We start from the raw sequence: 27383 nt of genomic DNA on the forward strand, positions 1-27383 counted from the left end.
ATTATATTACTATTTGCTGGGCCTAGTTTTATTGATTCTAGTAATGAGTTCAGGAGTTCTAAAAATACAGGTAGTTTTGAACAGGCAGGGTTCCAGTAGATGTTAATTATCACCCATACTATGACCCCGTTGTCCTGGTGCAAGTGGGCTTTGCATGCTGGGGACTATGTTTTTAAATATATCATTTTTTATGGCTATCAGGAGACCTCCAGAGGGTCTCCCTTTTGATTTTTGTGGCACTGGTAAACAGGTTATGGTAAATCCGTCTACATTCAGAGGGTTCACCAACCGTGTTTCCTGCAATAGGATATCTCCTAGATCAAATAGATAGTCCTGCATGCCTCTTGCCTTGATTATACTGGAGCCCCTCTTGTCCAACTAACAATGTTTAAACCTTTCCTTCTAAAGCTGCAGGGTGCCTACACCCAGTTTCTGCATGACTTGGGAAAGGATTTCTGGCAGAAGGGAAAATGTTTTGCCCTGCAAATTCTGCTTGGTTGTTGAGCTTCTTTGCTGTTCTTTACCGAGAACCTGGTCCGCTCTTTTTTTGTTGTTGGACTTTTCTTAGTAGGCTATACTGTCCCCCCCCCACAGTCTTCTAGGCCCCTTTTGGACTCACTAATTGAGATTTCCAAGCCATATGTCTCCAATTCCCCTGCTTCATTCAAGATGGCATTTATTGCGCTAGATGATGTAAACACTACTTCCACTAAGTAGGGATCTTGCGTTAAAGGGAATGTCACACTTTCAATATCCTCTGATGAAAACAGATATAGTTTTTTGACTTTTTTAAAATTATTCCCAGAATAACGGAGCGACTTAGAGATTTGTGTTGCTTTGTCTTTTTGCAGACTAAACCATGCTCTTGGGATAGCATAGTCTTTGGAGTTGTCTAATCTTTGTGATTTACTTGCTTTGGGTTCTATCTGAGGCAGATTTTCCATTCCCATTGTACGCACAGTTAACTGTTGAAGATTTTGTCTGGGATGGGTTTTGAGCTACAGCAGCTGGTAACAATATTTGCGCTGCACAGCATTCCACCTAGTTTCTTCTTTTGGCTGGTAGGAAAATAGGGGTCAGTTTAAGATTTCTTTGGGCTTGGACTGATGCTGGCTGACTTGAGGGAATAGGTGCCCATTTAACCTTTTTCTCTAAATTGACTTTTTGGCAGGTTGCGTGTAATGATTTGGTGTTTTGATGTCTTTTGGCAAAGTTTGATCCTCTGGCGTTATTCTCGTCCAGATCATCCTCTGTGCCACCGCATTGTTTTTGGCTTAGATCTGTTTGAGAACCTATACTTATGTTCAATATTTTAACAGTCTCATCCGTAGTGACTTGCACAGTACTTTTAGATTTTTTTCTGCTGTTTTTCATTGTTCCTTTAGTTCTTATTTTGGCTGAGACCTCATTTTTTCCCAGAAAAACGGCCTCGTCTCTGGGGCCAGCTGGTTTCTGTTGCGCATCGGCTCCATGCTTAGGGATTAATGTTTCCTGTTGATCAGTAGAGTTGTCTATTGTAATAATATTTGGTGCATCTTTACTTTTTGCTTTTTTGTATTCTTCTTGGGGATTGATTGCATCGCTTTTGATCTTTTCCTTCCTGCTTGGCGTTTTCTCATGTTTCTTCTGCTTCTTGATTTTTGGCAGTGGGCCGGACGCCATTCAGACGCCACCTCAACCTGCTTTCCTGTTTCCGCCGCAGGTGTAGTTTGTACTTTGTCCACGGAAATGTCCAGCTCCCCATCTACTACGGTTGCTAAGCGCCAAAATTCCCCCAGCACTGATTCTGAGAGAGGTGTATCACCGAACAGATGAGTGTGAGTAACGTTCTCTTTTCCATCTAAGATTTGCAGCAAGGTATTTTCTTTCAGATATTGTGTCATTTCTCCCAAGAGTTCGTTATTTTCCTCGTCTGTTTTTTTCTGACTGCTTAGCATGGACTGATTTGAGGAGATGTCATAACCCTGTTTGACAACTTCTAGTCTTAGGTCTCTTAATGGTAGGGTCATGTTGGTATTGATAGTTGAGACCAGCCCCACCAGTGTTGACTCACAGGATGCTACTTCGCTGGTAAGAGTGTTCCAGCTTGTGACTGAACTTCTGTTTTCAGAAGTTCAAAGACCGAGACTAAGGAGTTCAGAACAAAATTCAGAGCCATCAGCGTATCTGTACTTGGCTCAGATTTTTCTGTGGACACGTTTGGCAGGTTTACATTCTCAGAATTACTCAGAATAGCTCTAGTACAGATCACCAGATAAATTGAACAGCAGCCGCGACATCCCATCCACAACCTCAGCCTCCCACACACATGCTGGGATTACAGGCGCGCGCCACCACTTACATTCTCTTGTAGTTCTAAATCAGGCAAAGAGTTTTTTGAAAGGCTCATAGTTAAAGGTAGTGGAAGTTCACTGCCCTTTGCCAAGCGTGCTGCACCTGTAGCAATGTCTAAATTAGCAGTTGAAGAATGTATTTCAGAGCTAGAGGATGGAGTTTGCAGAGTTTGCGGCACAGACCAATAGATAATAGAGTCTCTCTCTGCATCACTGTGGCTTTTGTGCCTTTTCTTCCCAAAATGGGTTTGAATCTTTTGATGGATCTTTTTCGTTGTTAGTTTATATTCCAAGCCTTGTTGCCATTGTTGTAGGAGTATAGATTCGTGGATTTGCTCTTCTTCTCTGCTCTTTGGTGTGGAAACTATTGCCTCCGCATGGACGTGAGCATGGATTGTTGATTGATTGCTACGACATGTGTCTTGAGCAGCCATTTGGGTGGAGGTGGATCCATCCTGTTCTGGTTCTTGCAGGTAGGAACCGTCTCCTTCCATCTCCCCCTCCCTACCTGTAAATAGACTGCTGCGCAATTTCTTGTTGAGTACCGGAATACAAGCCCTGACAGTACTTCTATAAGAATTGTTGGCGAGGTTGGCACAGCGCTGCGCACTGAGTGCAGCAGAGGGCGCCGGGACGGCTATGGCAGCTCAGTGGCGCGTACATACCTTCGCGCCTAGAGGCAATAATCATGGGATCAAAGGAGCAAGGTTTCTCCAACAGTCTCCCGGATTGTCACTAAGATTGCTTTACAACTCTCCGATGTCTATAATCTCTGGCGTTTATATTTAAAACAGCCTTTTAATCCACGCCCCTTCACACGCCTCAAGTTCAACAGGGAAAGCTATTGCACAGTATGCGTGCTCTGCCTTTTCTTTGGTGCCTGAAAAACACCAGTCAAATATGGCACGCTTACCGTAGATGGTGCAGAACTGTCCACCTATAATGGAATATCCAGAGCCAAACAGCAGCAAAAAAGCACAGGTGTCCACAAGTGCACCGCCCTTTACTCCGCGGCCGGGTTATACACCGCGAGGGCTCGGTGCACTGTATTTCACTTCCTGTTTTCCAGGGGGCGTGGCTTTCACTTCCAATGGTCTTAAGGGAATAGGCACCACTTCCAAGTTCAAAAGTAACATGCTCCAGTACTCGAGCACACCATACGTGTTATAATACCAACACGTGCTGAGAAAACGTAAAGCAAGCTCCAACAGTTTCTAGCCCAGAGCCAGAGCAGCAAAACAGCACAGGAGTTCACAAGTGCACCACCCTTTACTCCGCGGCCGGGCTTCACCTATACTCCTCTATAATTCACAGTCTGAGTATTATTCCATTATACTTGTTGGTATGTCTCAACTCAGGTTTATAGTCAAAAACATGGCCCTATCATCATCGTCCTCTAAAATGTAAAGTATGCTCAGTTACACTTTATAATCTACAGCACATGTCAATATCCATTCATAATCCGAAATGCATTGCAACCACACCTCAGAATCCACATGTAGTGCTAAACCTAGCATTAACATCTAAACCAGCTCGAGCAGTTCCACGCCCTTTTACTCCCTCCCACTGAAAGGGCCTTCAGCATCTGTCTACTATTGTAGTACTGAGACGTACTCATAATTCTGCCAATGCACCTCCATGCTATAGTACCTCTGCCATTACAGTAATGAGTCCCTCACAAAGGTTTGCCAAAACAAATGCACTACTTATCTACAGTACCACCTTACTATACCTGTACTGGGACCCACATTATGCAGTGAACAGAGGTTTTGGCACTACCAATTAGATGCCAGATATTTTCCTTTTTAGCATGCACCGTTCACCGCAGCGAGCACAGTGCACACAGGTTTAGACATTGGGATATTTAGACGCAGGTGCAGGGACGTCAGAGGAGACGTGTACTCAGTATGTAGGTGTGGGTGGAGTATACTTTATTTGAAAGGAGGCAGAGGGGTTACAATTGCACGTGTACATTTTTCACTTTAAACCACACTTTCCGCACCCCACTCAAAAAACGTCCCAGCACTGAGGGTGGCTGAGTGGTGTGAGTGCAGTGTGACACACAGCAGGCCAGCTGTGAGGTGCATGGGCAAAGCATGGAAAAGAAGCTGGTGCAGCAGTCTACTTGCCAGATGTAGTATGGCCAGGGATGTGAGTGAGAAATTTGGGAATACCTAATAAATTTAAGATGGAAAGAAAAATACCCCCCTCCAACGATACTCTTTCAGGTAAAACTGGTGATTCCAGAGTGTGTTCTGGGGATATTACCACAACCGAGGTAAACAGTTGCAAAATAGATAAACAGATAATAAGAACACCCAATCCTGCTTAGCCGATATATGTATTAGGCCAACTATATAGCTTTCACTTGATAACACATGCAAAGGAATCAGCGGTGTGTGGCTTATCCATTAAACAATTGTGAGCAAGTCCTCTGAGGTATTCAAGAACCTCACACTCCCCAGTTGTCCACAATATGCCGTATCCTTCTCTTCAGGTCCAGCTATCTCTTCCGCTTTGCTGCTGAACATTTTCCATGGATGTAGTCTTCATGCAACTGGTCTTTTCTTTTTTGTATCATGCATATTTCATCTACAAATGTCCAGATGCTGGGATGGGCCATGCCAAACTCTACCTGCACCTTGAGGTGGGTGGCAGCAGCATCATTCATTATCCATACTTCGTCTTGAGGAGTCCTTTCATATACTGTCCAAATATCTGGTGTGAAAACTGCAGGATGCAGTGCGGGTGAGGTTCTAGCAGCCCATGTAATTGTCTTCTTACCATCATATCTTAAGGCGCTGCACTGTCCAGTAACACCACTGATCTGTCCAGTTCATGAATAGGGACAAATGCATGTGCAATGATACAGGCTTTCCGAAAAACAAGCAGCGCGAGATTCTGCACGGATCCTCGCTGCCCATTTGTTTCCCATACGGAGGAGAATTAGCATCACCCAGTGAACGAAGAAGGAAAGACTTGGCTACAGTCCGAGCCACATCCTGCACCTTGAAAGAAAACACTCTGTCCAATGAAAACATCTGTAATGCTGTAACAGAACACATATCAGAGTACGCTGGATCACGTGCCGAGTTGAAGGGACGAACTGTTTGATTCATGCAACTTTAAGAAATGGGTCCTGAAGAAGAGAGAGCATGAAAAAAGTGCATCGAAACCGGTCGACCAAACCTCTGTAGATGCTTCTGAACCAAGAGAGACACAGACAAAAAACTATTGAGAGAATAGATTAATCTCCCAATAACTACGAGATTATGCCCCAATAGCATTCAGTGTAACTTGTGAAACACTCATTGATTTTTAGAACATATAAGTGCAACCGTGGTCTATCATAAAAAATATCAGCTATAACATAAATACGCACTTTTTATTGAGAAGAGGTGGAAGACGGAGTAGCCGTCTCCTCTAAAACATGGTCTTATACTAAGATATCCACGAATGGATCATGCACACTTCGCGGAGGGCGAATAATTCACCTTTGAGGAACCCAGTCCCAGGCAAACTGCCTAACCATCCGTTGGACATAGGATTGAAGAATTATTCCGAACTATTGTTTTTATGAAAAGGTACTTTTAGAATGTGCTGGATAACCCATTGCTAAATGTTATGAGAGTCTCATTATTATTAGAGCCAGCTTCAAGCTATGGTAAGTGTTAGGGAACACAGTAATAGTTGGATATAGAAACACCAGCACAAAGAAAGCCTTACCTGTCTTTGTTTTGTGTGTAACAAATGCATGAAGATAACAGGGAGGTAAAAAAAAACATTTGAGGTGATATTTTAAGAAATAAGTATATCCCTGTACAGTTTGCAATGAAACTACAAGCCATAAGTGCAAATTCAGGATCACTGGTCTAACTTTGGAAGAGACTGCATTCTGCAAGCTTCTTGCAGCTATTCCTGGCTAAATGGAAGCGGCCCCCATGCAAATGAGAGCCAGGAAATGCTGCTCGTGCCGCCTCAATGGCAGCCTGCTCAGAATCCATAGAAAAGGAGGCCAGATCAAGATTTGACCACATGTTCTTGATCACCTTAAACATGCGCTGTTAAATGCTTCTGTCCTTGTTGATCAGCAAGACACTGGATCAGCAGCACAAATGCTCCCTGTTCTGCCATCACCACATATATCTGCATCAAGAGCGCTGGAGCCAGGCTGAATGTCCCATTTACATACAGCTTCTCCATTCCATTTCACCAGACCATTCCCTCTGCGATTCACGTCCAAAGATGAGAATGCAATTTTCCCCTTCATCTCAAAGGACGAAGCGCTGCAACTGCACTGGAGTCAGCGCATAGATCCAGAGTATGATGATTGTTGCTCTGTGTTGGGGTTAAAGAGGTGCTACATGGACTGCATTGCAACATTTCTGGATCACCTTGGGCTGGCTTCTTTCCTTGGAATATACCCAGGCACAGCCACTGCTGTCTCCTGCAAAGCTGCATTGATGATAGAAGCTGTTGGCTCTACTGTACCCAGTCCCACTTATTCATCCTCATCAAAATGAGGTCTACTTCCCCTTTTGTAGCATCACTCCCATGGCTAAACTCATGCATCCGCTGCAAGACATGGCCATACACTGCAGCTGTGTGGAGCTGAGGTTTGCATTATTTTTTTCCCCGCACAGACCAGAACATGTTGGAGCGGTCGGCAATGTCGTTATTTAGTTGTGCAGGTGCCTCTGATACAGGAACTTCCACTTGCCACATTTGGAGAGCACAACAGGCATTCTCATGTACACAGAAGCTAAGGGTTTGCTGCTCAGGCCTTCAGATTACTATCTGTAGTTTAAAACAAGGGTGCACACCTGATTTTGCAGGAGAGCCAAATGTATCACACTAGTCTCAAACAGTAGGTTGGGCTGTCTAGTGGGATGAGCGGTTGGTAGGGGCGTAGGTGAGTACATTTGAGTAAAAGCAAAAATAAAATATGGGTTTTGAGTAGTAATTTTTGTGCATTGCTCTATTTCTTCTGTAACCTGTGTGATTACACTGTCTTGTAATGGCCTTACCACTTTGATGTATTTGTATTAAGGGACTTAAATCATGATTTAAATAGAAGCAAAACTACAGGCATCAGGATGCAAAGACAAAAACTGACTGTAGGGCGTATGTTGTGCTGGTTTAAAAGCAAGAAAATATCAGGTGGCTAAATGTTAAGACCCTCAAGAAGGGGTTGCATCAAGTAGCATATCTACTACTCGCTAAAAGCCAAATGATAAAATGATAGTCACCCTGACAGAACAGAAAATGGCTTCCATTGAGAGATTTGTGTAAAATTGTCACATTTGAAGGAGATTCACCTCCCCAAGTCACTGTTGCTCATTAGGTGCAATGACTATTTAGAAATAGGGTGCATTGGTTAGCTGTGTCCAAAAAAGCAGTTGTGGCTAGCTCGCCACTGCGGCAGAACCAGAAGTGGGTCTACAACCTCAGTGCTGAGTCCAAATAGCCCACTCCGAAAACCTGCACCGAAAGGGGACGCAATGACAATATGCAATTGATGCACATAAATGCAGCCTCCATCACTCTCTACTGCTCAAGCATTGGACCCTAAGCACAACTCCACCAATGAACCTGAACACTAACCTGCTGGAGCCCTGCCCTTCACGTGCTGGTACTCAAACACAACTGTGCACGCTCCTAAATATCAACTCAGTAGTTCCTCCCCCATCAGGGCATATTTCTGTACCATGGCCAACAGACAGCTCTAACAATGTACCTCATTGAAGACCTACATATCCTCTAATCAAACACTGGGAACCAGACAGAACAGAAAGAATGAACCTCAATCCTGTCAGGTACCCCCTACTATTGCAGCACTGGGGCCCACTCACCGCTCGACAAGTGCATCTTTATTCCAACCTCTAGAGAGCTAAAAAGTGTCCCCTTCCCCCTGCTAGAGAAAGTCCATTCAGTCCCGCTTTCTCCTTTGAATTATTTCTCATGACATGTTTCTGAATTCCAAGGAAAATAGGAATGGGTGGCTTTCTCGTGCATACAGAAACATAAGAGCGGTCTCCAGCACCCCCAATTACCTATCAACCAATTACCAATTGTGCAAATGCCATTACTGGGACTGAAACACTGCTCTGCCAATGCATAGCAAGCCAGACCCCCAGGAGACTTTGGTATGGTAGTACTAAGAACACATAGCTGTGTCACCCTGACCCACAGGCCCTGCTAGCGAAGACCAGTCTTGCATGCATGGGGCAGGTGCAGTACCATTCCGAAAGGCATATAAAGCAGGGGCAGTTTTAATGTCCAGCAAGGCCTGATATTTACCCCCTCCCCAGGCACCCCTCTCTGGTTTACTATGCGAGTTCCCCCCGCAACCCTCTATACTGCTGAGTCTTTAGCACAGACACATTTTGTTGGGAGGCGTGTAAGAATAGCTCTGATTCTGCCGCAGCAGGCTTGGGGTCAATCACAATCAGGAGCGGTGTCCTTCTCCAGGGATAGCATTGGATTGTTCTCATCCGGGGCAGCCGCACAGGGAGCATCTCCAGTGCCTAAAAATAAAAAGAAAGAAACTGAGGATCTTTCTGGAAAGGAGCCGCAAGCCAAGGTAAGTAGGAAACAGTTTATTTACTTAGTTTCCAGCAGTAAATCATAAGACCCCCAACACAGTCAGCATCCAGGGTGCAACTGAATAAAGCAAAGCATAAACATTGATGACATATCATTCCAGAAAGGTATAAACACAAGGGATCCAATCCAGAATCACAGATGCCCTGCCTGTCAGACCACAGAAAAGGCATTAGCACTTAGCAACAACAATAACAATACATAAAGCATTAGTCCCTTTATATAACACATCCCCCTCCCCTATAAAATAAAATTCTTTATTGATAAAAGCAAACATCAGTAAAATGAACATCAAGAAGAAGAAAATGAAATGCGAATGCTCTATCACTTTACTTTTGCAATTCTGGACAAACACCATATTTGTCCACTTTCCACACACACAGCATTCTTGAAAACTCGTGTAACTCTAGCTGGTTCCGTGTAAAGTGGCTCCCCTTTCTTGGAGATGACCGCCTTCCTTATCCTCACCAAATCTCCAGCTTCGACCACAGTGGTTTTCCTAGGATGTCTCTCATTCACTTTTTCCACCCATTTATCCTTTCGAACACCCATCTTTTTCTTTACGGCATCCACAACCACATCTGTCGCTCTTGGCCTACCCAACCAAGCTGGAGCCACACAGGTATTAGTCTTTCGGCCTCTCATACGTTCAAATGAACTAATTCATGTTTCTACTCGCGGAGCCATCCTCAATGCATACAACCTGTCTCTCACTGCAACTCTTTTGTCCAAACCACATGCATTGGCTCCACGAATGGCATCCATAATGCATCGATTCACTCTCTCAATCATGCCGTTGGCTTGAGGACAATACAAAGGCGTTCTTTTGTGATTAATTCCACATTTGTGAAGATACTCCATAAATAACTTCCCCACGAATTGTGGACCGTTGTCAGTGAGTATACTTCTAGGTAAACCCTCCCTCTCAAACACATCCTCCATGAATTCAATGATACTCCGGCAAGTAACTTCCCTCAAAATCCTAAATTCCGTCCATCTTGAAAACATATCAACCATGACTAAAATTAATCTTCCTCTACCAGCACCCATGTCAACTGGACCTAGCACATCCATGGACAAATCCTGCCACACTCCCTCTGGTATACTTGTTTTTCCCATGGGCTGTGTTACAGCTATCACATTTTTACCTGACTTGATACAATCATTGATACAATCTGACTTGATACAATCATTGCACGCACCAACTACCTTCTCAATTTCACGATCAATCCCTGGCCACCAGTAATCAGCTTTAACAACCTCTTGTCTTACATAATACTCCAATATGTCCTTGGTGGGCGCAATTTATTAATTTCTTCCTCAGACTACCTGGAACCACCAACTTATCCCATCTATATAGAAGCTCTCCTTTTACGGACAGTTTGTTTCTCACTTCCCACATTGCCCTTTCTTCGCCAACTAAAAGTCTTTTCTCTGGCCATCCTTCCACCACAAAAGCCATAATACGCTTCCACATTTCATTTGATTTAAGAATTTGAATCCACTCTTGTTTCTGTATTATACCTTCCACGGTTGCAAAAGCCGTTTCATTCTCACCACACATATTACTTCTTCTGTCATCATCTTTATCTTCCAACTTCACCCTCGAGGCATGGTCGGCCTGTACATTCTCTTTACCAGCGACTACTTTTATCTCAAACTTATGACACTGTAGTCTGGTTACCCAGCCTGCAACTCTTCTTGAAACCTTGTCAAGACCTTTACTTTCAAAGATCGCCTTAAGTGATCTATGATCTGTTCTCAGGATAAAATCTTGACCCCAAACAAAATTTTTCATTTTCTCTATCCCCCAATGGCATGCCAATGCTTCCTTCTCCAGTACCGAATAGTTCAATTCTGCTCCTCTCAACATGCGGGATGCATGCATTACAATCATTTCTGTGCCATCCACATCCGGCTGCAACATAACTACTCCTATTCCTGTGTCACTGGCATCAACAGCCAGAATAGTTTTCTTTCTCGTATCAAACATTGATAAAGGTTTAGCCATGTCAATTTTTTTTTTCATTTCTTCGAATTCTTTCTGACATTCGTTACTCCATTCGAATTCAACACCTTTCCTTAACAAAGCTCTTAAATTAATTATGGAGTCAGCAAATCTGTCCACAAATCGGTGATAAAACTCAATAGTGCCAAGAAATGATCTCAGTTCTGCCTTATTCACAGGTGTTTGTGTTTTCAAAATTGATTCAACCAAATTTCTTTTCGGTTTTAAACCTTTCTCAGAAATGTCATGACCTAAATAATCCACAGTTTGTGTCATAAAAACACATTTCTCACCCCTCAATGTTATTCCTCTCATTTTGAAAATCTTAAGGACCAGGTTCAATCTTGTCTTCAACTCAGGCTCATCCTTCCCACATATCAAAACATCGTCCTGAAAGCACCACACTCCACCAACATCCTTCAACAATCTGTCCATAACCTTCTGGAATACAGACAACGCTGATACCAATCCAAATGGCATGCGCTTGAACTGATAGATTCCCTCATAAGTAATAAAAGCTGTCAATTTTCGTGAGTCTCCATCTAAACTGATTTGATGATACGCACTCGCCATATCAAGTTTTGCAAAGTATTTTGCACTCCCTATCCTATGCAATAACTCTCCCATATTGGGAAGAGGATGGCGATCCGCTACCACACATCGATTAAGTTCCCTCAAGTCGGTGCATACTCTCAAATCCCCATTACTCTTCTTCACCACTACAACGGGGGATATCCATTCTACCGCTCTAGCCGGCTCAATGATTCCCTCTTTCCCAAGTTTTATCAACTCATCACACACAGTCTTCCGCATAGACAGAGGCAACGGTCTAAGCTTAGAGGCAACGGGACTGCTCCCTTCTTTTATCTCAATCTTGTGAACCATCCCCTTGAGGCATCCCACTTTGTTACAGAATACTTCAGGATATCTAGCTACCATCTCACATTTGGCTCTATTGCTGTTAAGCGCAAATGGATCACTTACATTGAGAACTTGCTCCTCACTATTGGGATCTAATTTGATTCCCAAACCCCTTTTTCCTTCCAACCCAAAAGAGTTTCACCTCTTTTTGTGACATATATTTTCCCGTGTGTCATCCTACCCTTGAACTTGAATTCCGCTACACAACATCCCAAAATTTCTATTTTATCACCATTGTATCCTCCTGGTGTTTTATCGGAGGGAACTAGACGCCTAATATCACCTCCAATTACATTTTCAAAGACAATTTTGGATACCAACGTAATTTTTGAACATGAATCAGCAAGCATTTTAACTGAATGACCATTTACTTCTATCCACGCTGAGGGATGCTCACATTCATCAGACCCCAAGCACTTTACCATGTGGACTGTAACTATCTCGTTCTCAGAAACATCAGCTTCTTCAGACGACATACCATCATATTCTTCAATTAAAAGTGTTCCCTTCCCACCACCACTTTGATCATTTTTACAGCAATTCTCAAAGTGCCCCCATTTCTTACACAAACTACAATTCACAGGGCAAATGGGAGATGTGGATAGGTGTCGTGAACTCCCACAACGAAAACACAATCTATCCTCTCTCTTTACATTAAATTGGGTAGTATCGCTTTGAAAACGTTTGTTGGGTTGCTCACCACCTCCACCTTTGGTTTGGGTATTCTCATGACGTTTATTGGGCTTGGTTTTAAATTTCTTCTTCTCCTTCGAGCAACCACCCTTCTTGTCGCCAACCCTCAACACTTCAACACCCAGTGATGGCTTATTTTCTTTAAGAGACAGTTTCGCTACACACTGGAGGGTATGCTCAATTCTCTTCGATATACTAATAACCTCATCTAAATTGGGATCATCCTTCAACCAAATTTCCTCTCGTATTTTATCATTAGAGCAATGTATCATAAATTGATCTCTTATATGTTCTTCCAGTCCACCCCCAAATTTACAATTTAGTGCTAAATGCCTCAGAGCAGTTACATAGTCTTCAACAGATTCTCCCTCATGTTGGCACCTCATGCCAAAGTGATATCGCTCCAATACAGTGCTTGTTTTTGATTCAAAATGCTTATCAAGTTTGATTAACGCTAGATCAAAATCATTTAACCCCTCTTCCAAATCTAACTCAGCAATATCAGGAAGAGTTTCATATATCTTCTGACCTTCATAGTGCAAGAAATGCATTAACATAGCTACTTTGCGTTCTACTGACATTCCATTTCCACACGTGGCTTTAACATAATGAAGAAAACCTTTCTTCCAGGGGCCCCACTTGATTTTTGCCGGGCCTTGTGTAGGCATAAACACCCGAGGACCAGGTACCCCAGACAAAGCCATGTCTGTCTTTCACTCTTATAAAGTATGAAAAGCAGTAACTTCTATTGGGATTGGAATGCAAGGGAATGCACTCACTACACCAGCGTCGAAAAATTAACTAGGAACTGAGAGGTGTGTCAGATGTCACTGGGAGCCTTAACTCTCCCAATTGAGGAAACTTCCCATGACAGATCCTCTGTGGGACTAGATTTCCCAGTCAAAAGTAGAGTAGTCTTCCAATTTTAAGAACACCTCCTCATCTGAGAAATCACACTTCCTGCAAAATGTTTTAGGAACACTTCCTCATCTGAGAAATCACACTTCCTGCATAAGTAGAGTAGTTTCCCAATTTTAGGACCACTTCCTCATCTGAGAAATCACACTTCCATCCTCAGGGAACGCACACTTCCTCACCTGCGTTGCATCTGAGTATCATTCAACTCGCTCGCCTTTGCACAGGGGGCCCTGGGCGAGTCTTTGTTATTTTCCTGTGGTACGCTACTGCCAGCGCCACATCCACGTTCAGGCAGTCAGACTTTTGAGACTGGCAACTCCGTTTCGAGCCAAACTTGAGGCTGGCACGGGGCTCCTCCAAGCCCCGTGCGGCAGTGCTCGCCTAATCCCCCTCAGACAAACTTTTCCAGCACCTGATGGTGTGAGCTAATCCACAAGCTCAGGGGATAGTCCTCCTGGATGCCGGGTCCCGCAGGCCACCCTGGACTGTTCTTCTCCAGCACTTCTTTTGGGCAGTTGGGGGTCTATTCTTCAGCAGGGATTCATCCTTGATCCCATCCTCGTCGCCATTTTAAAGGAGCCGGAAGCCAAGGTAAGTAGGAAACAGTTTATTTACTTAGTTTCCAGCAGTAAAGCATAAGACCCCGAACACAGTCAGCATCCAGGGTACAACTGAATAAAGCCAAGCATAAACATTGATGACATATCATTCCAGAATGGTATAAACACAAGGGGTCCAATCTAGAATCACAGATGCCCTGCCTATCAGAACACAGAAAAGGCATGAACACTTAGCAACAACAATAACAATACATAAAGCATTAGTCCCTTTATATAACACATTCCTTTTTCATCACTGAGTAGATTAACCATTTGTGTGCAAAGAGGAGTTGGTGGTGCAGCTGAGATGCACTTACCCATGCACTTACCACATGCTGAATGCTATTTACTTATTGTTTTCATCTTTGCCATGTACCACACTATCCCTGCCCCCTTCCCACGCACTTGCGTGATCTGAATGACACCTCGCCTAGTAGGATCGCTGTCTGTCCTCCCTTTGTTCCCCTCCCTTGCCTCGTCGCGCCTTGAAACACTTGTGGATAGGCGTGTTTTAAATGCCATATCATATCATATCAGCGTAGCTTATGAAATAGTTGGAACGGGGGTAACTGCCCGGCAGCCCAAGTTAACGGGCCGAGTGAAAATGCCACATTAGTGGGAACCACCATTTCCAGTAGTGACCACTGTTAAGAGGTCATATAGTGACTGACCATGTTGGCTGTGCCATTAATGAAGACTATATGCCGTGTCCCCTCAGTTCCAGCTCTTGAAAAAGTGGCTTAACGCCATTAGCACCCCGGGTTACCAAAGCGATAACCTGGGTGCTATCAAAAAAGTATTTTCCGCCATTGAACGGGATGCGTGAGGCATCCCGTTCAATGACTGAGAATACTGTGCTAAGTTGGTCACCATGGAAAGGGAAGTACAGGCTCTGCACGGAGACCCTCTTCCTTTCCATAGCAGCCAGAGAAGCTGGGGGGAGCTGTTGCCAGGTACATTCATTACTTGGCCTTTCTCTCTGGGCCAATTACTGTGGGCTGGGACGACTCCCTAGAGGGGTCACTGTGTGAGTAGTGAGATACAAGCTTCTTGGCCCGCTGCGAAGGGGGCACAATGGGGGTGTACAAGGTAGCGTATGGGCTGCAGTCCCAATCCATCACTGGCCTCACTGGAGTTGCTCACTAGATACATTGTGATGGCGGTACAGTGCCCAGGCCCATTACATTATGGTCCTTTCGGGGTGAGAGGAGCGGAAATGCCAGTATATGTGTAAGAGGCTCTAGGGACACATATGCATTCAATCCTTAGTCTTTTGTTTTTTGGATCATCATGGAATTCTTGGCCAGTTGGCCCTGGAGGTAGTGGGTGGTCAAAAATCTAAAGGTAGGGTTAATGTGATGGTGAGGGCAAGGATAGCCCGCACTCTGTGACTACAACCTACATATTCCCCCTTGTCCCACACCCCTCCCCATCGTCATTGCATTCCACTGCCAACTATTTATGCTTGACCCGATAGCCTATACCCACCCCTCCCAGTTCCACGATTGTTTCAGATAAGAGAGACTAGTCTGTGGAGAAATGAGATTTCCATAAACGCATGTGCTTCTGGGAGAGTAGAGATTTGGGAGACAGTCGAAATTGTGGCCAGCCATGAAATACCCAAATTATCTCCAAAGGCCTGTCCATTTCTGGAGGCGAGCCAAGAAGAGGAAAGAAAGATAAGTGCTCCACTTACCTCTGTCTTCCTCAGGTGGGGTGGGCTCTGTCAGCTCAGGGACTGGAAAATGTTTCCGGATGTACTCTCTGGAGCGGATGTCAGCCTGAAATTGGAGGAAAGGGGACACAACACTGTAATGAGTCCGTTAATCAGCGGTATTTCCACAGAAGTGACGCGCTTGACCCACTGCTTCCATGCACAAGTGTGGCAAATAATTTTCCCTGTACTCCACTCCATCTGCGGCAATTAAATGTCTCTCTGTGTGTGCCGTAGACCAGACTGTGTGAGGTAAGGGAACCTGGTGAGCTAATAAGCGAGCGCTGCAAACAAACAATGAATATCAAGAGGACTTGTGGGACTTGTGCGTGTGTTGTAAAAATGAATTTAGCAGTGCGTTTTTAATCATATGTCTCAACATACAATAAATACTCAATTTACTCTTGAGCCCACATGGAAAGTCTTCAGCATTAGTGATTTGTGATACAAATTACTTATAACCATAAATTATTCGTTATGAACTGTAATCCAGCCACCCAATACTTCCTTTCCCCCCCCCCCATCACCTTTAGTGCTTTTCACCCCCCCCACCCCCCAAAATATTCTCCAAAATGCTTTGCACAGTATTTTGTGCTTGTGTTTTTGTTGGCCTTTTTCAATGCAAAAGGTATAATAACACAGATTCAAATCAATCGATCAACCCAGAAAATTAGAAATACACAGTGGGGTCCCAGAAGTGAGGAATCACTTTAAGCAGCATTAATTGAGGAAAACGCAATGCACAGCGTTCTGAAATGGATGGGAAAAGCAAAGTGTTATCAAAGGACAGAGCACACAGCGCTGAAATCAATAGTTGCTACAAGTGTAGCAAACATATTATGTGCAAGTCCATCAAGAATAGCATCAGCAACTTTGGCTGAATGAATTAACTCATATCTTTCATCAGTTGTCTGATCACCCAAACCATGTGGACATTGAATTTAAAATCCATACATTCCACACCCGCATCAAGAAATAATCAAGGATCAGCTTGAAGCCATTAGAAACCCGAACTCCTCGCTGGAAAAAACATCCCAATTGCAAACACCCTGTTATTTTCTCTTGAATACATCACCCAAGATCTCAGGGATAGCAACTTCACTCTGCATTTTAGGAAAAAATAACTATTCTGGATAAATGTGTGGGACCCTTCCCACTGCGGACTCAATAAGGATCCAGAACTGTATGCATTCCTCAATATATGAACACATCATGCCATTAACTATTTATGTAGTTACTACCAAATATATACCAAAACATATACAGATGATCTTCCATTTGGTTTATTTACTGTACTCATATACTTTGTCATTTTCGCTATCTTTCTCCTTTGCCTATTGTGCTACGGTTCTTTCTCTCTGTACACTGCTTTTATCATTTTCATCTTTCTGACCACTCTTGGTCCATTAGGCCTTGCAAGCGTTCACGTTTTCAAAAAATGCTTTTGTCGGATCAGCTGCCGTCATCAACCAGGCACTCATGACCCTCTGCTCTGGGGGGACATCAAACTCACTCAAACCCAATTGGCTTTGAAACTCTACAACTGTTCTGTATGTAATTGTGAGATCCATTATAACTTGGACCTCCTTGAACTAACCAGCAGCAGTGGTGATTGCCTTTCTTGGTTTCCTGGCTGCACCCGTTCAAGGGACAATAAGTATAATCTACCATAAATTGAGATATTATTTTCATTAGGTGGTTTTTCACAAAATATAGCAACGCAATGTGTTTTTAACTCCCTCCTCTAACCCGGTTTTCATTATTTGATATATTTGCATTTGTAGTCCTATGAAACTACAAGTCACATTCGTTTTTTCTATGCCCATGATTGTCACGTGGCATCACATTGCTCTGATCTCTAATGTGCATGCTCCTCTGGTGGAAAGCTGTTCATATTGTCTTTTAATAAGTGCTGGGATGGGCAGAGCCTACAATGATGCCTTATGGATATTCAGGACGAACATAGACGCCCTTAGCACAGCAGTAGTGGCCACCCCAAACGCTGTGCATGAGTGATTTCGACTTCATCCTTCTCCTCATATCAGTTATAGAGACTGAATCAGGCTGTACAACTGTTCTTAGCTACCAAACAGCTTAATTATTTTGATAATTAAATTGTGGTCATCATGCCCAAGCCTCGCTATACATGACAACTTCATGCACTTATCGTTGGGCATGTTTTTGAAAAGGCGTTAACCTAATTTACAATTTTGGATCCCGTGAGCATATTCTTCTGCCCTGGATAACTCTGATGAATGCACCAGCCAAACGTAGCAACACTCGCAGTCATGAGATATATGATCCATTGGCGTCGGAGAAACCAAGAAGTTTTAAACTGCCTCACTCACTGTATACTATTTAGTCCCAGTTTTTGCTGCATTTTTCCAAACCCTCGCACCCTTGTTCTTGAATTTCACTTCTATTCCACATCCCCCATTGATTTAATTTAAAGTTACCAGAGCCACAAGGTCACCATTTTGTTTTTCTCATCTCGTTTAATCTGTCACATTCCTTTTAAACTCACCTACTTAAAGGAACGTTCCCTGTTTCTCTGTCTTTACTCTTTAGCGCCATTAGCCCTGAAATAGTGCCGCATGAAACAGGTGTTGACTACTGGAGTACAATACACATGTTAGGATTAGTAGAATTCAATACAGAATGTTTCACTTGTTTGAAATCAATATTGCAGCATTACTTGTAACTCATGATAACAACGTATCAGTAACATATAGGAGGTAATGACTTATTGCATGTGGACCATCACAGATAAACAGGGTAATTCATAGAATTTCGCAGAAAAGTGTCGCAATCGGCTGGCGCAGAGTGTCCGCGTGCGATTGACTGCGCCAGGCACGTGCGATAAAACCGATTTCCGCGCACAGCGTATTCATGGATTACATGCTCCCAAACCAGCCGTGGCGCAGAGTATCGCAGCGACCCTGCAGCAGCGCCAGTAACGCCCCCAAGAACGCCCTCTCGCAAGGAAAAGCCAGCAAAATCGCTAAATCATCGCAAAGGGCTGCGCTAACTCTGGACCAGTTTACAGGGCAGCCAAACAAGGAACGCAAAGCGGGTAACGTGCATATCAGGGGTACACGTGAAGTCATACACGCGATTAGCCAGGGTACGTGTATTACAGGGGTACGCGGGAAGTTTAACACGCGATTGGCCAGGGTACGGTACGTGTATTACAGGGGTACGCGGGAAGTTCAACACGCGATTAGCCAGGGTAAGTGTATTACAGGGGTACGCGTGAAGTCATACACGCGATTAGCCAGGGTACGTGTATTACATGGGTACGCGGGAAGTTTAACACGCGATTGGCCAGGGTACGTGTATTACAGGGGTACGCGGGAAGTTTAACAGGCGATTAGCCAGGGTACGTGTATTACAGGGGTACGCGGGAAGTTTAAAACGCGATTGGCCAGGGTACGTGTATTACAGGGGTACGCGGGAAGTTCAACACGCGATTGGCCAGGGTACGTGTATTACAGGGGTACGCGGGAAGTTTAACACGCGATTAGCCAGGGTACGTGTATTACAGGGGTACGCGGGAACTTTAACACGCGATTAGCCAGGGTAAGTGTATTACAGGGGTACGCGGGAAGTTCAACACGCAATTAGCCAGGGTACGTGTATTACAGGGGTACGCGTGAAGTCATACACGCGATTAGCCAGGGTACGTGTATTACATGGGTACGCGGGAAGTTCAACACGCGATTGGCCAGGGTACGTGTATTACAGGGGTACGCGGGAAGTTTAACAGGCGATTAGCCAGGGTACGTGTATTACAGGGGTACGCGGGAAGTTTAAAACGCGATTGGCCAGGGTACGTGTATTACAGGGGTACGCGGGAAGTTCAACACGCGATTGGCCAGGGTACGTGTATTACAGGGGTACGCGGGAAGTTTAACACGCGATTAGCCAGGGTACGTGTATTACAGGGGTACGCGGGAACTTTAACACGCGATTAGCCAGGGTAAGTGTATTACAGGGGTACGCGGGAAGTTCAACGCAATTAGCCAGGGTACGTGTATTACAGGGGTACGCGTGAAGTCATACACGCGATTAGCCAGGGTACGTGTATTACATGGGTACGCGGGAAGTTTAACACGCGATTGGCCAGGGTACGTGTATTACAGGGGTACGCGGGAAGTTTAACAGGCGATTAGCCAGGGTACGTGTATTACAGGGGTACGCGGGAAGTTTAAAACGCGATTGGCCAGGGTACGTGTATTACAGGGGTACGCGGGAAGTTCAACACGCGATTGGCCAGGGTACGTGTATTACAGGGGTACGCGGGAAGTTTAACACGCGATTAGCCAGGGTACGTGTATTACAGGGGTACGCGGGAACTTTAACACGCGATTAGCCAGGGTAAGTGTATTACAGGGGTACGCGGGAAGTTCAACACGCAATTAGCCAGGGTACGTGTATTACAGGGGTACGCGTGAAGTCATACACGCGATTAGCCAGGGTACGTGTATTACATGGGTACGCGGGAAGTTCAACACGCGATTGGCCAGGGTACGTGTATTACAGGGGTATGCGGGAAGTTTAACAGGCGATTAGCCAGGGTACGTGTATTACAGGGGTACGCGGGAAGTTTAAAACGCGATTGGCCAGGGTACGTGTATTACAGGGGTACGCGGGAAGTTCAACACGCGATTGGCCAGGGTACGTGTATTACAGGGGTACGCGGGAAGTTTAACACGCGATTAGCCAGGGTACGTGTATTACAGGGGTACGCGGGAACTTTAACACGCGATTAGCCAGGGTAAGTGTATTACAGGGGTACGCGGGAAGTTCAACACGCAATTAGCCAGGGTACGTGTATTACAGGGGTACGCGGGAAGTTTAACACGCGATTAGCCAGGGTACGTGTATTACAGGGGTACGCGGGAAGTTATACACGCGATTAGCCAGGGTACGTGTATTACAGGGGTGCGTGGGAATCATCACACGCGATTAGGCTGGGTGGGTCCTCACAGGTGTTCCCTGTACACCCTCCACGGCCCCTGCAGGCAGTCTACAAAACAGGGGACTACCCTGCACACCTGCTCATGTCCCCCTGCACCCCCACCCCCCCAGCAGTGCAGGGGCAGCCTCCACCAGGCCCCCACTCATGACTCCCACCACCCCCACCCTCCCGCCACCAGGGGCAGCCTCCACCAGGCCCCCACCCATGTCTCCCACCACCCCCCGCCACCAGGGGCACTCTCCACCAAGCCCCCACCCATGTCTCCCACCACCCCCACCAGTGCAGGGGCACCCTCCACCAGGCCCCCACCCATGTCTCCCAACACCCCCACCCACCAGCACTGTGGGGCACGTGGCCAGCAGGCAGTCAAGCAGCAGCAGATGGCAGGTGGGAGCGTGCTCAGGGCTCTGGGGGGCAGTAATTTCGCCTCCTGGCCAGGAGCGTGGTCTCTCGTGTGTGAACGCGTGGACAGCCTGATAGGTAGTGAAATCCCACACGTCAGCAAAGGCCCTTAGCGCGTAAACCCGTCAACAGCATATGCGCGCCTATAGTCACCTGCACGTGCAGGAAATTGTTACGTGACACGTCCCAGTGTCAAAGCGTGTGATTGGTGAAAATGGATGTACACGTAGAAGTGACAAAGCGTGTGATTGGTGAAAATGGATCTACACGCAGGAGTGACAAAGCGTGTGATTGGTGAACGTACACGCCGCGTAAGTGACGCTGTACGTGTGGGCCTGTATATAAGGTACATGTAGAACACCATTTCCTTGTACGTGCTTTTCGTGGAGAGCGAGTGGGTGAAATCTGTACTTCTTGTCGTTTCACACGCGATTTACTTCACGGCGTTTCCAGTTCGTATTCCCTGTTACCTCTGACAGCTTTTTCTCTTTTTTCTCTTTTACTGGTTTACCTGGGCCTGTTCCCTCAAACAGTGTCCCCTTCTACTGTTGTCCTGTCTTCTCAGACAGCGTACACATCTTCTTTTGGCGGGGGTTTAGCCAGCCAAACGCGCTCATTCTTCACGCTCTTTTACCTGGCAGACGGTGAGTCACGCACGTATCCAACTTCTGTGCTTGCCCCGTGTGTTGCCTACCCCTTCAGAGGTCATTCTAGGCTGCGTGTGACACGCATACGTTCATTCTTGTGTTACTGGGTGCCACAGCGTAGTGCAGGTTTTTCTTTCTGCACACGTGGTCTAGGAGGGGTTGCGTGCACGTCATCTCCCTTTTTTGGGCCTCCTGTGCGTTGCGTGACCCGTCATCTTTCCCCAGGGGTTACAATCAGCCGTGCTAGAGCACTAGGGTACAATTACCATCTGGTACCCAACCCCTTTGACCCCCAATTGCCCAGGACAATTGTCTACAGCCACTCCCATACGCACATTAATATCAGTGCCATGGCTGGGAGGCGAGGATTCCGTAAGGGTGGCAAAGGTGGAAGAGCCACAAGTGGTGGCCGTGGTGGATCCGGTAGGGGACGTGGTCGTAACTTGCAGGGTGAGCCTGTCCCCCCATGTGTGGAGGACCAGTCAAGGGCACCCATCATCCCCCCCCCCTCCCCCCCTCCCCCCCTCCCGTTGAGGCTGAAGTGGCTGACACCATCCATGCTCAGCCCTTGTTGGACCAGCCCATTGTGGCACCAGACCTGGCTGACTCCATGGCTGACTTCCAGGTCAGCAGGGCTACGACACGTGCGCTGGTGCACGTTGATGCCATCATGCCACGTGGATCTGGGGCAGCAAGGTCATCTACTGCACCAAGGAGGCAGGGCGGAGTGGCTGCAGGGGCAGCTGCGGCTCCATCCACCCCAGCCCTCACACACCCAGCCAGGACAGTGTCGGTCCTAGTCCATGCTGCTGAGATTCCCCCTGACACCATCACACTCGAGCCAATGCCTGCACCAACTCCCATGCTGAGTGTGCAATCCCACACTCCTGATACAGAGTCCACCAGGGCTCCTGCCCCCAGTGTCCAGAGCGGCGCAGGACACTCAGGATCACCACCACCTTCCAAGCGGAAGAGGAAGAGTGCTCGTCCGGCACAGGCTGATGCCCCAGACACGGCTACACAGTCCGGCCCGTCCAGGAAGCCCAGCTTCACGGATGACGAACTGAATGCACTTGTCGAGTATGTGTCCGGACATGACAACGAGATGGTCATTGTTGCAGGATCCAAGACCACACCTGCACAACGCCAGGCACACTGGCAGACCGTTGCGGACATCGTAAGTGCCCTTGGAATCGTGAGGCGCACAGCCAATGATTGCTATAAGCGCTGGAATGACCTAAAGCGCAGGGCAAAGAGTAAGCTGGCCTCAAGTCATGCCGCAACTCTAGTGACTGGAGGTGGGTCTCCAGTAGTAGACATGGAACTCACTCCACATGAGTCAGTCGCTGGGACCTACGTCACGGAGGAACAGATCCAAGGCGTGGGAGATCTGGCTGATTACGAGGCATTGTCCGGTGAGTGCACATGCATGTGTGTGTCATACATGTGCATGGTGTGTGTGTGAGGGCTTCTGTTTGGGTGCCAGGAGAGAGTGTGTGCGCCTCAGTCGTATGGGTCAGCCATGTGCTTCATGCAATACTTCCTGCGCAGCTGCATTTGGCCATAGCAGTATCCCTTCTGCCAACAGTAGACATCTAGCACAACTGCACGCCAGTTGCCCTTGAAGTGTCACCTTGACACAACAGATTTGCTTATTTTTCACTGTTCATTCAGTCAGTTTGTTTGCATTCCACCACTTTCACTAGGCATGTCGCTGTCCACTAGTCACATGTCTGACATGGGTATGGTAAAGGGGAGTGACTTTGTTACCTGGATATCATTTGCACACACATGTCCCTGTGCAATTTGACCATTACAGACTGGCAGCTCCAGGTGAAAAATCTGACCTGTTAGAATCAGAAAAGCTATTACATGCGGGAACTGGACTGAATGAATAGGTGCTGCCCTCCTCTCCATCTTCACTCAATAGCAATGGTACATGCCATCTGTGTGATGGCATGTGTGTTTCACCTGCCAATCACAGGCCAATGTGTGATGCCACTGCCAGGCAGCATGCAGAAAATTTGTTCATCTTCCATCTTGGTGTCATCAGTGTGTGCCGTTTGCCTGCACTTCATACGCAGTGAGGGTGCATGCATGGGAGGGTTCTAGTCATGTGGGACATGTCAATCAAGTACTGGTTCTCTTGCTTCTCAGCCCTCAATGTGTGCCATGGTGCTAATGCCTGTTTCCAATACTTTGTTTTCATGTCTTTGCAGGGGAAGAGGCACCTGATACTGCTGGGGTTGTGGAGATGGTGCAGACCCAGGAGGTGTCCCAGGGCCGACCAACCACCAGTGAGGGACGTGGTGTGGTGGTGGGGGAGAACCCACAAGTGCTGCAGGTCGTGCTCTCAAGGGGTGTCTCTGGCTGCACCTCCCCCGAGCTGTACTCAGGTGTTGATTCGGATGAGACCTACGTGCCGTCGCTGGTGAGTGTTCCAGGGAGGGATTCTGTTCTGTCTCACCCACCTGCACCAGGGTCAGTACCCTCCATGGGGATGTCAGTGTTGGCAGCTACGCCTTTGGTGGTTACGGATGCAGGGTCACACTCCGCGACATCTGATCCTGTTCCTGGGCCAGCAGATCAGAGGGGGAATGCAGTCCTGCAGCCTCAGGCAGTGCCGGCACAGCAAGGCGCAGTTCGCCTTGCCCCAGACAGGTGTGGTGCCCGCCGACGTGGTGGCCGTACGCCACCTGGCAATACCGCATGGGAGCAATCCATTTACGGTATGGCTACCCAACAGGCTGCATCATCCGAGATGATGGCTCAGGCCATGGATAGGGTGGCCACTTCCATTGTCCCCCCAGAAAGGCTGATGGAGCGACTAGAGCAGGCAACTGACTCCATCTGCCAGTCACACAGGGAGGACATGTTGGGGTCCAACAGGGACAGGCGGGCGGCACTGGCGACTCTGCAGGAGGCCATCTCCATTGAGTCCCAGGGCCACAGGGAAGCCCTGAGGCAGGAGCTCCTACACCTCAGGACGACTCTTGTTGAGCTTGAGGCTTCAACACACCAAAGGACAGAACAGCAGCTGGAGCGTCTCACCCGTACGCTCTCAGCTGAGATGCAGGCAACGAGGGCGGAGGTCCGGGCATCCCGTGAGTTGTTGCATGGGGACCTCCGCACACTCATCCTCCAGAACCAGACCTACCACACCCGCATGCTTGCAGCCATGGAGGAGCAGACTAGGGCCTTGCGTGGGCTGCCTCCCATAGTGCAACCACCTCCGGATGCAGCTGCACAGGGTGATAATAGCGACAGCAGTGACACTCCCACAATAGGGTAGCCGTGTGGGCCATGAGCCCATGGAGGTGTTTTATTTTCCCAGGATCCACGCAGGTGGGTTCTGGTGTGCATCCTGTCCTCGGACCTCCTGGGTGGCCTCCCCAACCCCCCCGGGCCCATCAATGGCCATTTTTGATTTTTTCTTATATTTATTTTTATTTTGATTTCTTTTATTCCCAATTTTTTTGGGAGGATCTGTTGGCTCCGATCTGTTGGCTCCGATCTGTTGGCTCCGATCTGTTGGCTCCGATCTGTTGGCTCCGATCTGTTGGCTCCGATCTGTTGGCTTCCGTGGTTCCTGTGGGCATACGCTGCATTGTGGCTGGGCACATGCAGGCTTGTAATGTATTTGGTTCAGATGCTTGGGTTTGAGTCACACACACCCCTCCTGCTTCCCGTTTCCATGGGCTTGCAAAGGGTGTGCCCAAGTGACAGTGAATTACACAGTGACGTTGGACTCCCATGACCTGTGTGGCCAGTCTGTAGTCAATACTGTGTATACATTCCTAGTGCATATTGCTGTTGTGTTGTACACTGCATGTTGCATTGATGTGTAACTCTTCTTCTGTGTCTACCTCCCAATTTGCAGGTCCCTTCCTCAAGTCCACACAAGGACCTCTAGTCTGGCGATGGGGACCATGTTGGCAGCAGTGCACCTACAACTCTACATGGCGCCAACACTGCACAGTTGGTAGTGGTGGGAGTGCAGGCATTTCCAGGTGGTGAGACTACTAATATGTTACATTTTTGATGTCATGTTAATGGTACTACGTGCTCAAGTATGTTGTTGGTCCGGCATTGCTGTGAGCATTTCAGGTGTTGCAGGTTTCTAATAGTGCCACTGTACATAGTGAGAGTGATGTCATGTTGTGGGGATTACTTTGTTTACCTGCAATTAGCATGACATGGCACGGTGTGTCGTGTGGCAGTGCTGGGGTTGGGTTGGCTGACATGCCAATGTCCTCTTGTTGCATTTTGCAAGTGGGTATTCATTTTAGCTGCTTCAATGTGTAACTTCACAAAACTGCATTGGTGGTGTCTGTGTGGGTAGGGATGCACACATTGTGACACTTCCAGGTGAACAATCTCAGGCTGACATGGAATTCCCCGTTCATTCTCCACACATTCAGGATCAGTGTCAGGTTGAGTCATCATTGATTGTCAGATGGAATGTGCCAGGGCAGTGTGCACTCCACAGGGGTGTGATTTCTATGTGAAGTAATTAGCCACTAGCTGTGTACGGGCTGCCTCCCCCCGTGCCCTTTCCCCTCCCATGCGCAGCGGCTGTGCATGTGGTTGGGGATGTGGGGCCACCACCATGTCCACGGCCAGGCCCCGGCGTGTTGCAACGTTGTGCAGGACACATGCTGCCACTATGATCCTGCACACTACTGGGGGAGCGTATAACAGCTGCCCGCCAGAACGGTCAAGGGAGCGAAAGCGTGACTTCAGCACTCCGAATGTGCGCTCCACTATGCCCCTGGTTGTAATGTGGGCTGTGTTAAATCTTACCTGGGGTGGCGTGGTGGGGTTCCGAATTGGCGTCATCATGTGGGGGCTGAGAGGGTAGGCACTGTCCCCTGTGGAGGTGGGGATTGGTATCATTGGTGAGGTTGTGACCTTGCTCAGTATCCAACATGCATGCATGTGCAGTGGCATACATACTCACCAAGCAGCCATGTATCGCCATGCCGCCCAGCTTCTAGGTCCCGGCTTAGGGTGGACATTCGGTAAATGAAGCTGTCGTGGGTGGAGCCGGGATAGTTGGCATATACTGAGGTGATGATTCCCTTGGCATTACATGCTACCTGCACGTTGATGGAATGCCAGTGCTTGCGGTTCCTATAGATGTGCTCAGATGCCCTGGGGGGACGTAGAGCCACATGGGTGCAGTCGATGGCACCTAGCACTTTGGGGAATCGTGCCACTGCGTAAAAATCCAGGGCGGCAGCATGCCTTTCTGCAGGTGTTCTGGGCAGGTATATGTGCCTGCGGACTGATGGGCGTGCAGTCATGATGTTCAAGACCTGGTGTAGGCAGCGTGACTGGGTGGCCTGTGACACCCCACCCACTATGGCACTTGTCCGCTGAAATGATCCAGTGGCTAAGAAGTGCAGTACATTGAGGACCTTCTCCAGGGGGCTGAGTGCTTGGGAGCACAGGGTGGGTGATGTGAGGTCATCCTCCCACTCAGTCACCAGGTCCAGTATGATGTGTGGTGGAAACCTGTACCTCCCATACACCTGGTCATCAGGCATCCCGAAAAGGCTGGT

General features: G+C 47.1%; 1 protein-coding gene across 1 annotated transcript in view; it reads right to left on the reverse strand.

Annotated features, from left to right (window-relative positions):
* Positions 1 to 5699: 5699 nt before the first annotated feature.
* Positions 5700 to 27383, reverse strand: part of ENDOV (endonuclease V) — a 188979-nt gene continuing 167295 nt past the window's right edge. Inside the window, exons 8-9 of the mRNA XM_069655187.1 lie at positions 15772 to 15856; positions 5700 to 8860 (exon numbers count right to left, since the gene is read on the reverse strand). Of these exons, the coding sequence (XP_069511288.1) occupies positions 8772 to 8860; positions 15772 to 15856 (174 nt within the window). The 3' untranslated portion in view covers positions 5700 to 8771. The remainder of the gene's footprint in view (positions 8861 to 15771; positions 15857 to 27383) is intronic.

The sequence above is a fragment of the Ambystoma mexicanum genome, chromosome 3q (genome assembly GCF_040938575.1).
Source record: "Ambystoma mexicanum isolate Mex_15411 chromosome 3q, UKY_AmexF1_1, whole genome shotgun sequence".
Lineage (NCBI taxonomy): Eukaryota > Metazoa > Chordata > Amphibia > Caudata > Ambystomatidae > Ambystoma > Ambystoma mexicanum.